This window comes from Cornus florida, unplaced genomic scaffold (assembly GCF_030987335.1).
Source record: "Cornus florida cultivar Cherokee Brave unplaced genomic scaffold, ASM3098733v1 CherokeeBrave_3.0.0_Hap2_Chr09, whole genome shotgun sequence".
NCBI classification, from domain to species: Eukaryota; Viridiplantae; Streptophyta; class Magnoliopsida; order Cornales; family Cornaceae; genus Cornus; species Cornus florida.
In genome coordinates this window covers 76,821,384-76,836,033 of record NW_026775579.1, presented here as the reverse complement: position 1 = coordinate 76,836,033, position 14,650 = coordinate 76,821,384, and the positions used below count along the sequence as shown (strand labels likewise).

The following is a 14,650-nucleotide window of genomic DNA, read 5'->3' as shown; positions in this document are numbered from 1 at the left end:
AAGGGAATTTTTTTGTTGTGTTATTAATTATGACTCGAAAGAGCTTTGAATTGAAACAAAGTTTTGGTATCCTAATGGTTTTAGGATTTGAATGTCATGATTTGAACTTTAAAAGTAAGATAGTTCTTATCATTTGTACATTTTTTTTTTTTTTTTTTTTTTTTTTTTTTTTTTTTCATGTCTCATTGATTGGTAAACACCTTATTTGACTCGATAGTTTGTTTGAAATTGAAGTTGAATTTACTTAAATGTCTGTTTTTATTATCTTACATTCTTGTTCAAAACTGTTTTTGTGCCTTTTCGTGATTAGTCTAAAATATTAAATAACGCAATACATAACTTAAAAAAAAAAAAAAAACTTGTACCTTCACAAAAAATGAGTTGTTTAACCTACAAAACTATATTAAAAGACTAAATAATCCCTATCTACTTTGCAATTTACAATTATATTATATTATAATATATTATATTATATTATAAGATTTAAGGAGTTAAGAATAAGATTAAAAAGTATTGAATTAGAAGATTAAAAAGTGTTGAGAACAAGATTTAAAGTGCTGAAAACAAGATTAAAAAGTATTGAGAATAAGATTTAAGGTGTTGAAAATAAGATTAAAAAGTATTGAGAATAAGATTAAAAGTTGTTTAGAACAAGATTAAAAAGTGTTGAAAAACAAGATTAAAAGTATTGAGAACAAGATTAAAAGTTGTTGAGATAAAGATTAAAAAGTGCTGAGAAGAAGATTAAAAGTATTGAAAATAAGATTTAAGGTATTGAGAATAAGATTAAAAAGTGTTGAGTTAGAGAATAAAAAGTGTTGAAAATAAGATAAAAAGGTGTTGAGAATAAGATTTAAGTTGTTGAGAATAAGATTAAAAAGTGTTGAGAACAAGATTAAAAGTTGTTGAGAATAAGATTAAAAAATGTTGAGAACAAAAATAAAAGTATTGAGAACAAGATTAAAAGATGTTGAGAAGAAAATTAAAAAGTGTTGAGAGGAAGATTAAAAGTGTTAAGAATAAGATCTAAGGTGTTAAGAATAAGATTAAAAAATGTTGAGTTAGAGATTAAAATGTGTTAAGAACAAGATTAAAAGTTGTTGAGAATAAGATTAAAAGTATTGAGAACAAAATTAAAAGTGTTGAGAATAAGATTAAAAATTGTTGATAACAAGATTAAAAGTGTTGAGAATAAGATTAAAAGTTGTTGAGAACATGATTAAAAAGTGCTTAGAAGAAGATTTGAAGTGTTAAGAATAAGATTTAAGGTGTTGAGAATAAGATTAAAAGTGTTGGTTAGAGATTAAAAAGTGTTGAGAACAAGATTTAAGGTGTTGAGAATAAGATTAAAAAGTGTTGAGAATAAGATTAAAAGGTGTTGAGAACAAGATAAAAAAGTGTTGAGCTAGAGATTAAAAAGTATTGAGTTAGAGATTAAAAATTGTTGAGGATAAGATTAAAGGTGTTGAGAATAAGATTAAAAAGTATTGAGAAGAAGATTACAAGTGTTGAGAATAAGATTTAAGGTGTTGAGAATAAGATTAAAAAGTTGTTGAGAATAAGATTAAAAAGTGTTGAGAAAAATATTAAAAAGTATTGAGAAGAAAATTAAAAGTGTTGAGAATAAGATTTGAGGTGTTGAGAATAAGATTAAAAGTTGTTGAGAACAATATTAAAAGTGTTGAGAATAAGATTTAAGGTATTGATAACAAGATTAAAAGGTGTTAAGAATAATATTAAAAGGTGTTGAGTTAGAGATTAAAAAGTGTTGAAAGCAAGATTAAAAAGTATTAAGAACAATATTTAAGGTGTTAAGAATAAGACTAAAAGTTGTTGAGAATAAGATTAAAAAGTGTTGAGAACAAGATTAAAAGTTGTTGAGAACAAGATTAAAAAGTGTTGAGAACAAGATTAAAAGTGTTGAGAATAAGATTAAAAGTGTTGAGAAGAAGATTTAAGGTGTTGAGAATAAAATTAAAAGGTGTTGAGTTAGAGATTAAAAAGTGTTGATAACAAGATTAAAATGTGTTGAGTTGGAGATTAAAAAGTGTTGATAACAAGATTAGAAGGTGTTGAATAAGATTAAAAGATGTTGAACTATAGATTAAAAAGTATTGAGAAAAATGATTTAAGGTGTTGAGGTATAGATTAAAAAATCCTTGATAACAAAATTAAAAAGTGTTAAGAGTAATATTAAAAAGTGTTGAGAAGAAGATTGAAAGTGTTGAGAATAATATTAAAAAGTGTTGAGAAGAAGATTAAAAGTGTTGAGAATAAGATTTGAGGTGTTGAGAACAACATTAAAAAGTGTTGAGAACAAGATTTAAGGTGTAGAGAGAAAGATTAAAACGTGTTGAGAATAAGATTAAAAAGTGTTGAGAACAGGATTAAAAAGTGTTGAGAATAAGATTAAAAGTTGTTGAGAACAAGATTAAAAAGTGTTGAGAAGAATATTAAAAGTGTTGAGAATAAGATTAAAAGGTGTTGAGTTAGAGATTAAAAAGTGTTGAAAACAAGATTAAAAAGTGTTGAGAATAAGATTAAAAAGTGTTGAAAAGAAGATTAAAGATGTTGAGAAAAAAGATTAAACATCATCACAGATTAAATGGTCTCCCTTGTATATACTTTTTCTATAATTTTTTTCTTCTCCTTATATTCAACATCATCACAGATTTCTTTATCTTTCAATATGGAATATGATACATGTATGTTTCAGTATGCTTTAGAGCTAATTTGATAGCTATTCTTGGTACCCTCTTTCTTTAGATTACCTTCCACCATTTTAGTTGGGACTAAGAACAGCGTTACAAGATTAAAGGTGTTGACAAAAAAGATTAAAAAATGTTGAGAACAAGATTAATGGTGTTGAGAATAAGATTAAAGGTGTTGACAAAAAAATTTAAGGTGTTGACAACAAGATTAAAAGGTGTTGAGAATAAGATTAAATGGTGTTCAGAATAAGATCAAAAAGTGTTGAGAACAAGATTTATGGTGTTGAGAAAAATATTATTATTAAAGGTGTTGAGAAAAAAAGATTAAAAAGGTGTTGAGCTATAGATTAAAGGTGTTAAAAACAAGATTAAATGGTGTTGAGAACATGATTAAAGGTGTTGAGAAAAAAGATGAAAAATTGTTCAGAACAAGATTAAAGGTGTTGAGAAAAAAGTGTAAAAGGTGTTGAGAATAAGATTAAAAGATGTTGAGCTAGATATTAAAAGGTGTTGAGAATAAGATTAAAAAGTGTTGAAAAGAAGATTAAAAAGTATTGAAAATAAGATTAAATGGTGTTGAAAACAAGATTAAAGGTGTTGAGAAAAAAGATTAAAAAAATGTTGTTCTTAAAATTAAAGGTGCCACTTTTTAATCTTTTTATCATGTTCAAAAATTGTAAAATGAAAATGACAATGCACCAAACACTGTATCCTCCATGAAAGGAGAATAGTTACATAAGAAAACGTGAATCAAGAGGTCAATGATCTCCCAAGTAACTGCCAATATTGATTTTTGATCTGAATAGTTGGTATCTGATGGCATCGTGAAAGATCAATCACCCATGGCAACTAAGTCTAAGAAACTTTTCCACTTCTTTCAAGAATTCTAAAACTAGTAAACTATCAAAACTGTTCAACGAAATCATCCCTTGTTCAACTCTGTTTTCAAAAGACTTTTTTTATTTGCTTTTTGAGAACAAGAAGCTATTATTAGAAAATCCAAACCATGCATGCAGTCCCATGTTTTTGAAGAAACTAAAAGTGCCAAAGCAATCCATCTGAAAATTTGACATTCACTTCGTACACAATGCTATTATCTTTTTCATTTACCCAATTTAGTACATGCTGCAAACATCAATTATAAGTACATTAAAAACAAATTCAATAATCAAACGAACAAACCCTCCTGCCAGTATCTTATTCATTTACCCAAACTAATGCAGAGATTGTACTAAATTCAAAACACAGACTACAAAAAAATAGTAAATTTAGAAAGACAAAATTTAACTCTCAAAATCAAAACATCAAGTCAGGAAGGAAAACCATAAGTAGAGAACACAATGTTACAACGACAAACAAGTTATCATAGATAAAAGGGCCATGAATAGAAGCATTAACAATCTCCTGAATTCATAAGAACCAAATAATGGAACTCAACTAGGCAAGTATTCCCAAGGGAAGTAAAGTAAAATCAACCATCTTCAATCAAGCTAATTATTTCCAGTACCATCTACTTCATCTACAAAATTATGGGGGGTGAATAAAGGCCTGGCGGATACAAAACAACGCCATATATGTCTTCTCAACTACAACTTCAAGAGTTTAGATCAAAGGGCTGCATTTAAAAAAAATACAGGAAATAAAAATAAAATATGTATTACCATCAATAAATAACCAATTATGATTTTTAAAAATAAATAAATAAAATGATAGGCTTACCCAATCACCGCTTAGATTTTCTGATGTTGTATCTTTAGCATGATCGGTTCTCTCATTAACCTAACCACAAGAGTGTTGTATAAATAATTGTCATAACTGTTTAAACAAATAAAAAAAAAATTACAATATAACATTATATGAAATAGGTAATAACCTGCTTGAGAAATGGAAAATAGGATGATTGAGAAGTAATATTCACTTCTGTGTTCGGTTGTGACAAATTGCAGTTCAATATTTCTGCGCTTGTTACACTATCTTTATCACACCGATTAAGAAATTGAAGCCTTTGGTAGTCGTAACTCCTTTGCAAGTTAGGGCTTGGGGGTGGACTGGGTGGTATGGACATCTATGCATACTCGCTTGGAATTTCAGCACCCTAAAAAGAATAAAAATTAAAATGAAAATCCAATGGTAGTCAAACCGGTATGTTTTAAACATTTGTAATATATTAGAGTGCTACTCACCTTATGCTTCACGTATGATTGAACAGGTTGTTTCAAAGATTTCTTTCCCTTTTTTGTAGCAATTTCAAATGCTGATTTGAGTCTTTTTTTTCCCTCTTGATGTGTCCCATTTTTTTAAACCATGTACAGCAATGTCATGGCCACTTTGCTCGTAAGTGACATGAATTTGATGCCCATTGCTAGCCTTGGATGAGTATTCATCATTATGTTGCACCCGTTTTTGCCTTCTCATTTATTCAAGAAGCTTAAGCAAATGTTCCCCATGGATAATGGATAAAGTAAAAAAAATCTTCACCCTCTGATGCAAATGAACTAACGCGAGTGAATAAATAACACATGTCTCTATATCTTTGTTGTTGTTGCAATTTAGGATCCGTTTGCACTTCACGGCCAATGAAATCCAACACTGCCCCATCTCTTGCCTCTCGAGTCCACCGTTTCAGTACGTATTCCTTAGGTAATTCAGTTTTGTGTAACACTTCTCTTATGACCTTTAACATGTGTGAACACGGAATACCATCCATTTCGAACATCCAACAACTGCATATTAAAAAGTCATCTGTTTTCCTTCTTACACGCCATTCTTGATTATGTTTTTCTAGCGAGACCACTTTGTATATAACTTCTCCATCCTGCTGAATTGATTCTTTGAAATAAAATTCAACTGTACCTTGAATTTCTTTTTGAAATAACTGAAATATTTTTTTCGTGTAAATCTCACCAGCTTTGACTACCATTATGCACGGAAGTTTAACATTCGGCTCTTAGTGAGTCAAATCGTACTCCGCCTTTAGCTCAATATACCTTTTTTCAGTGATTATCCTATCAAAATGTTTGAAAAAATCAGGAATATTATGGTCAAATTTAGCGAATTTTTTCAATCCGAAATTGAAGCTTTCACTAAGTTGAGTGCTATGCATACCAGCACACCAGTGATTTTTCACAAATACCTTTGCCCATTTGGTCCTTAAATTATACGTTTCAGACAACCATTTGTTGTTACAAACACCATACTCGGTTAGCATGGAGTCCCAACATATTTCAAAATCATCTTCATCCTCATGTTTTTTTCATAAACTCAGATAAAATGCCTATTATACCCACTGGACCCTTGATAACATTACCTAAATGCTTCACACCATTTTGCATAATATGCCATATACAAAGATTGTGGTATGTCTCGGGCATCACCAATGCTAATGCCTTTGTAATAGCCGCATCTTAGTCACTTATAATTGTCTTCAGAAATTTATGAGACATCGCCTTACAAAATGGTTCAAACAACCATACAAATGAATCAGATGTCTCATCATACATTAAAGCACCTCAAAATATAACTGTTTCTCTGTGATGATTCAGACCAACAAAAGCGGCAAATGGTCGATTCACGTTATTCACCTTGTATGTTGTGTCGAACGACACAATATCTCCAAAATGACCATAGTCAATAATCATCCTTGCATCAGCCCAAAATATATTGGTTATATAGTCATCTTTGTCCAACTGAACAGCATGAAAAAATGAGGGATTTTCCAACATCTGTGATTGAAAATACTCAAATATGAATCCAGCCTCTCCAGATTGTAATTGTTTTTGTCTCTTGGTTCTCAAATAATTTTTTTGGTCTACTTTTGTAAACCCAAGCGCTTCTCTTGCACCAGATTGTCGTCCCATTAGTTCATATGAAGAACCAACTGGTAGTCCAGAATCATCAGCCAAGTCGACGTCAATTGCTTAAGGTATAGAGATGTTCCGTTGTGAAGGCATCAAATAAGTACAATCTTTTCTAATAAGTTTATGGTTGTGCTTCTCTTCAAATCTGTCTATGAAATATGTTCCTTCCCCTCTTTCAAATTTTATATGCATGAATGCATTACATCCGACCCTTATTTCTGCCCTAGCTTCTTTTGTAAGATGGTCCCTTTTGTCATTTACTCTGTAACCCTCGTTGCAACATACAAATTGGGTAGAAGTAATTTCTCCAGTTTTAGTGTTTTTATTGGAATAATCTATTCTCACACTAAATCCAACTTCACGTCCGTAAGCATTGTAAAAGTTGTATGCATTTTCAAAGGACTTGAATATCATTCCAATTTTGGGTTTATGGCCTCCTTCACCTAATGGAGTATCCATTTAAAACCACCACCTATAATAAGATAACAAAGTGTCTTAGAGAATGCATCCTCACAAAAAGGTAATAACAATAAAGAGATAAGTAAAAAAGAAAAGAAAAACCCCAAGAACCAAGAGATGGGGGAGGGGAGTTGAGAAGTACTAAAAATATTAATAAAATGACGAGTATTGTTTCCAAAAAAAACTGATTCATGCGAACAAACTTTATTCCATATAGCTCAAAGTAATATAACAAAATAAAAAATCAGCAAATTTGTTACAAAAATATGATTAGAAAAGGAGATACAACCTTAAAGAATAGGAAAAAAAGAGTCTTTTGCTATAAAGAATTAGAAAACAACAAATCAACAATTTTGTCATTTACACCATCAAATTAAAATCACCAAACAAATCGATAAATAAACAAATAAATCGATTATGCAAAAGATGGTCAATCCCGGTCATCTTCATCCCTTATAGTTTAGAGATTTCCAAAATGATTCGTTGAGGACTAAATGAAAAGAAAAATTGAAATTGTACCTTTAGTACATCAAATAATACAAGGAAATTAAAAGAAAAAAAAAAGCATTTTAACATACTGTGTCAAATAAACAAAGGGAAAGTACAAAAAAAAAAAAACCCTTGCCATGTACAATCTGTGCGCACGCACACACACACACACACACACACACACACACATATATATTTCCATGGATTTCATTAATACAAATAAACATTAAAGTACAGGGAGAAGTGATCGAACCAGAGATCACAAAAAGCAACATTAGTCCAGGGCTTCAAAACAGGCCTCTGTGGCCAGCTGATGAGGGGAATGAATTGTACCACCATGAAATCTCCTATTTCTTTCATTCCAAACACACCAAATAATAGAAGTAAATATATTTTTCATCAATTTACTTCTCATAGAGATGGTACCTTTTGACATTAGACCTCGAACAAAGTCTATCAAGACCACACGGTACAAGTAATTTCCGAAAAGAATGAGAACATCCTTAATCTCCTTACTTATTGCATCCTTAAAACTCTTGTATCTATCCCATCCCGAACACTGGAAGTTTCAACATGTGTAAAACACCAAAGCTTGTTATTTCGCGATTCATGAAACTTCACTTTTCCAATTGAAGTTCCAAAGTTAATTACTGATTCTATATGATACTCGTCACTGAATCACTGATATTAGAATTATCATTAAAATTTGTACAGCAAAGCAAGCCATCCAAAAACAGTTAAGACAACGTTGGAAAAATTAATAAACCTCAATATGAAAAATAAATTATAAAATAAAACAGTTAAGTCCCTACCGTGTACCTTATTTAGATTTTGTTAATAAATTATATTGGCCAATTTCCTGGGAAATTGTTGTTTCAAAAAGGCATTTAGGTTAAGTGCTTAACTAATTTTGGATTGCAAACATAAATGCAACCCATGGAAGCCGAATCAACATTTTGTACTACAACGAAGGAGAAGCCTTCACCACTTACGCCAGAAGTGGAATCTTTCTTTCTGGACTACTTTCCAACTATACTGTAGAACTGTTAGCCGCCTACCTTATTGGAATTTATGTAGTTGCACCAACGACAAATATCAATATAGTTTGTGTGCAGTAGTTAGTATGGAAATTGATGGAGAAGAAGATTCCATCTCACTCGCATATAGTCTGATATACTATGCAGAAATCAGTGTGATTTTTAGAGAGAGAGATTTAGGGTTTATGAAGAGGAAAGAGAGAGAAATGGTGAGCACCTGAAAATATAGCCGTGAGACAGCGACGAGTTGACACCTGAACAATCCAGTACAACTATGCTATTTTGAGGTACACTGTGACGAAAGAGGGAGATGGCGTACGGTGACGAGGGAGGAACGTGCTGAAGTAGAAGACGATATTTTGTTTTCCTTTTTTTGTTTTGTTTTGTTTTTCTTTTTTTTTTTTTTTTTTTTTTTTTGGTAGGGAGAAGCAGAAGAGGATATTTTATTTTCCTTTTTTATTTTTTATTTTTTAATTTTTTTAATTTTTTTTAACGTCGTTCCTTTTTCCGTTGGACTCTGAAGTTACCAATTTAAAACAATTTCTTTTTTTCACTACAGCACAGGTACAGCACGACCCATTTACAGCAGAGGATCCCATTCCCCAAATTTGATCTCTTTTGATTTGGTTGATTGGTTGGGCTATGTACAGACATGTGGCATTTGGGTCTTCTTTAACTTAATTAATTGACCGATGTACCATATATGTTCCAACAATTTCAATTCCACATTTCTCTCACCATCCAATCTAATGGTAAGACTAGTCTCCACCGTTAGATTTGCATACTTTTCTTTCTAGTTCTTGAAAAGCAACATTATATTTCTCCGAAAATGAATTGAAATTACACAAACTAAACACGATTCACCAAATGAAACCTTTTTAAAACCTGGCTCAAAATTTTGGACAGTTCCAAGACACAAAAACCAGTATAATGGTTGGAAAAGAGAGGGAAGTGACAGTGTAAACCCACACAATAACGTATATGTTTATACTTCGATCGTAAGAAGCATACAAGAAAAAGAGTGCAAACATGTATGCATTGCTCATTAAAATTTCTGTTAATTTTCTCTGAAATTCTTACTAACTTGCCTCTCATATATGACTCTGTCAAAGTAATTATTGTGAGATATATTTTTATAATTGGCTAATTTCGTTGTCAAAACAAGTCCGATCGAGTTGTAATTTTTGATGTAAAAATATCGAAGATCGAAGATCGGATGCGGATTTGAAAAATGTTAAGTGTTCAAAATATACTACACTCCAAGATGATGAGAACAATGCTATAAGATGTTTTGAGAGGTAATGAGAACATGTAAGAAGGGTTTAGAAAGGTTTGGAACAAGTTTTTATATTCTATCCATCTTGAACTGGTTCAAGATCCATCGAACAGGTTCAGCATCACCAGAACGCTAAAATTTCAAGACTGTCCATCTTGAACCGGTTCAAGAGGGCTGAACTGGTTCAAGAATCCATGGGATTCCTTACTGTCCATCTTAAACCTATTCAAGATGGCTGAACCGGTTCAAGAAGTCCTAGATGCATCAAGTTTCCAGTTTCTTTCTTCTGATGTTTCCTTTTTGATCCCAGCTTCCTTCTAAGTCCTATGCACGAAATTTATCATATTTTCTGAGGGATTAGGACTTTCAAAACTCTATATAAACTTTGTCATATACATTGGTTAATAAGGGGGCTTGAGGGAAAATCAATTCTATATTTTGAGAAAGCCTTCTAGAGAGAGAAAATTCAGAAAATCAAATCTGATTATTCTGAATTTATTTATGAGAGCATACACATATATTCATGAGTGATTTAGTGGTGTTATTTTCTATCTCATCGGAATCGGAGCTACACTGAAGATTCAGATATTCCAGATGAGAAACAGGATTTAATTCTTCTACAATCGAGTTCAGATCTTGAAGAATAAAAGTAAGCGCTATCACACTTTGAAAGGGTTGGAGCATTCATGGAGTGCTGTCTGATCTACCTGCTACTCTTCTACGAATATTAAGTGTAAGCCTGAGATCAAGTTGCTGTTGGATGGGGAGTCGCAAAGCCAGAGGATCGTCAGCGGTTGGTGTGGTGTAGAACGATAGGGTGTGAGCCAGAGTCAAAGTTCGGTATACTTTGTTTCAAACATAGTGGATTAGTTTACTTTGGACTGCATGGTCCACGAGGTTTTTCCCATAACAGTTGACGTATTTTATCAAATGGGGTTTCCTCACCAAAAATCCTGGTGCAATCTCTCTAAACTTAACTTGCTTTACTTTTCAGTATTTATATTTATGATTGTGGATGTTTAATTAATCATGTAATTTAATCAATCATAAATTAAGCAAGTTGACCTAATAATCAGATCTAGGTCATTAAAGGAGTTAATCACAATTAAAATCAACTGTTTCCACACCCCGCGTAACTCTTGTTTCACAATTTGGTATCAGGGCGGGATACTCGATATACAGAGTAGATTATATTTGTTGATTTTTTTATTTATTTTTTTATTTTTTATTTTTTATTTTTTTTTATCATGTCTGAAAATTCATCTGTTGTTGATGTGTTGCCTTTATCTTCTGTTTTTTATTTTATCACAAGCATGCAAAATGAATGGTCAAAATTTAAAAAGGATTTTGAAAATTTGTTAGAGAAATTGAATCTTGCTGAACTTGATAGAGATATTTATAAGTTAAAAGTTTCTATCTCTAATAAGAATTTGGAAGAAATTGGCCTTAAGAATTTGAATTATCTTCATAAGATTGATTTTTTGGAAAAGGAACTTAAGAAGGTAAATTTGTTTAATAAATCACTGGAACTTAAAATTAATAAACTAGAGTGTCACATAAGATACTTATTCATAAAGTCACTTCTCGACCTTTAGAGCTGATTCATATGGATTTGATGGGTCGCATAACACCTGATAGCATTGGAGGAAAAAGATATTTGCTTGTTATGGTTGATGATTTTTCTAGGTTTACTTTTGTTGCATATTTGAGAGAAAAATATGATACTTTTGTGAATTTCAGGTCTATTTGCCAACTTATTCAAAATGAGAAGGGATATCGAATTAATCGGATTAGAAGTGATAATGGAGGTGAATTCGAACCTAAGGAGTTTATTGAATATTGTGATAAGAATGGCATTAAGCATGAATTTACAGCATCTAAAACACCACAACAGAATGGTGTAGTGGAAAGAAAAAATAGGACAATTGCAGGTATGGCTCGTACTATGCTTCAAGAGAATAAGATTGCTAGTCACTTTTGGGCTGAATCGGTACGTACTGCTTATCATATCCTAAATAGAGTTTATCTTAGGCCTGGAACTAATAAGACTTCATATGAATTATGGTATGATAGAAAGCCCACTGTTAAATACTTTAGAGTCTTTGGAAGTAAATGTTATATCCTTAGAGATAGGGAACACTTGGGAAAATTTGACTCTAGAAGTGATGAAGGTGTGTTTTTGGGTTATTCACAAAATAGTTGGGCTTATAGGGTTTTTAATCTTAGAACCAAAGTGGTCATGGGGTCTATAAATGTTGTACTTGATGATACAAAATCTAAGATAACCTCTTCTCAACTTGATGAAGAAGAAACTAATTTTGAAATTGCAGGAGAAATGAAAGTACCTACTGTTCAAGAAAAAGAAAGAGTTGAGGATTTAGGTGGAGAAGGTGAAGAGATTGAAGAAGATAAGGATAAGGAATTAGAGGTTACCACTGATGAATCTATAGGAGTTCCTGCACCGTGTCTAGATATTCCCACATCTAGCAGTTCTAGAGTTAGATTGAGTCATCCAATTGATAATGTGATAGGTCCTTGGAATAAGCATGGTACTAGGAGTACAGTCCGTAATGATGTAGGACACTCATGCATTGTAGATGATATAGTTCACTCATGTCACATGGCTCAGTTTGAACCTAAGAATGTTGATGAAGCTCTTCAAAATTCTGATTGGCTTATGGCTATGCAAGAAGAATTGCTTCAATTCGTGAAGAATGATGTTTGGGAATTAGTGCCTCAACCTAGTGATGTTAATATCATAGGGACTAAATGGATCTTTAAAAATAAACTTGATGAACATGGTCTTGTGATGAGGAATAAAGCTAGGTTAGTTGCACAAGGATACACTCAAGTTAAAGGAATTGATTTTGATGAGACTTTCGCACCTGTTGCTAGACTTGAGTCTATTCGACTTCTTTTTGCTCTTGCATGCCACTTTAAATTCAAATTGTTTCAAATGGATGTTAAAAGTGCTTTTCTTAATGGTATTTTGTAGGAAGAAGTTTATGTAGTACAACCGAAAGGTTTTATTAATCCACATAATCCTGATTCTATTTTTCATCTTAAAAAGGCTCTTTATGATTTAAAGCAAGCACCTAGAGCATGGTATGAGAAGTTGACTTCTTATCTATTACACAAGGGCTTTAGAAGAGGAGGAGCGGATAAAACGTTGTTTATTTTCAGGAAAGGAAAAGATTTTCTACCTTGTTGCTCAAATATATGTGGATGATATTGTTTTTGGTGCTATTCATAATTTTTCTAAAGATATGAGTAATACTTTTGAAATGAGCATGGTTGGTGAATTAACTTTTTTTCTAGGTCTCCAAGTGAAACAACTTGATGATGGGATTTTCATATCTCAATCAAAATATACAAAGGAGCTAGTTAAAAAGTTTGGTATGAAAGATTCAAAGCATATTCAAACTCCTATGAGTACTTCATCCAAATTGGATAGAGACTCTGATCCTAACAAGATTGATCATTTCTTGTATAGGAGTATGATTGGTAGCTTGTTATATTTGGCAGCAATTAGGCCAAATATTTCATTTAGTGTAGGTGTTTGTGCTAGGTATCAAACTGATCCTAGAGAACAACATATCCTTGTAGTCAAGCGTATTATTCGTTATGTCAATAGTACATTGAATTATGGATTGCGTTATTCTTCTGAGTCTAACTCTGAGATTGCAGGCTATACTGATGCTGATTGGGCTGGAAACAAGGATGATAGAAAGAGTACTTCCAGTGGTTGTTTCTATGTTGGTACTAATCTTGTTTCATGGTACAACAAGAAGTAAAATTGCATATCTTTATCATCTTGCGAGGCTGAATACATTACTGCTGGAAATTGTTGCACACAATTGCTTTGAATGAAACAGATGCTTCTGGATTATGGAGTTGATCAAGGTACTATTTTTATCTTTTGTGATAATACTAGTACAATAAATATTTCAAAGAATCCAGTTTTGCATTTTAGGACTAAACACATTGACATTCAACATCATTTTCTTAGGGAACTTGTTGAACAAAATGTCGTGTCTTTGGAAAAAGTGCATACTGATCAAAATTTGACTGATATTCTTACTAAACCATTAGATGCTCCTAAGTTCTCTCATTTTAGGAAATCTATTGGTATTTGTTGTCTTGATTAGATGCATTGCAAATATATAGTCTAGAAAGGATTTTCATGCATATCTTGAGTGTCTAGATTATGTTTTTGGGAAGTTAAGTAAACCATATTGATTGAGTATGTTGAACACAAGGAGTTTATTGACACATGGATTATCTGTGGAAAGCATACAATGGCTATGATTTGATGAAATTGGTTTTGCTTACTTATTTCGTATAGTAAATGAATCATTGATAATACATTTACTTGAGATTTCGTTGTTTTGGTCAAAGATAATGTTGATATGATTGATCATTGTCTTGGGGTTTAAACTTGATTTATGTGTTTTAGACCAAAAGAGTTAAAAGAAAAAAGAAAATTGAAAAACAGCTTGGAATGAAACAGTTTTTGAAAAAGAAAGACAAATATTTGCTATTTTTGTAAAAAAGTGAGGTGGAAAAGGCTACCTTTGGGAATTGTCCGAAAGCTACCTTCACTCAAAACAAATGGGAATAAGGGAAAGAGCTGGCTGCCCATAAGCGTGAAAGCCGCCAATGTGCAAAAAGAAAAAAGGAGCACAAAGAGAGAAAAAAATGTCTTTTTGCACATGTTGATTGTTTGATTTCTAAGGATATGTGATATTATTGATTTATTATTTGAAATCTGAACAATTGACAGATCATTGTTTTTGGAACTTGGTGGTGATTTTACTACAC

The 14,650-nt window shown here is 31.8% G+C and overlaps 1 protein-coding gene across 1 annotated transcript; it reads right to left on the bottom strand.

The window, feature by feature from the left end:
- Positions 1 to 6,220: 6,220 nt before the first annotated feature.
- Positions 6,221 to 7,027, bottom strand: LOC132272903 (protein FAR1-RELATED SEQUENCE 5-like). Its single transcript, XM_059773972.1, has 2 exons — positions 6,772 to 7,027; positions 6,221 to 6,627 (listed from the first exon to the last, which is right to left on the bottom strand). Exons 1-2 carry the CDS (start codon positions 7,025 to 7,027, stop codon positions 6,221 to 6,223), a joined length of 663 nt encoding a protein of 220 aa, XP_059629955.1.
- Positions 7,028 to 14,650: the final 7,623 nt, after the last annotated feature.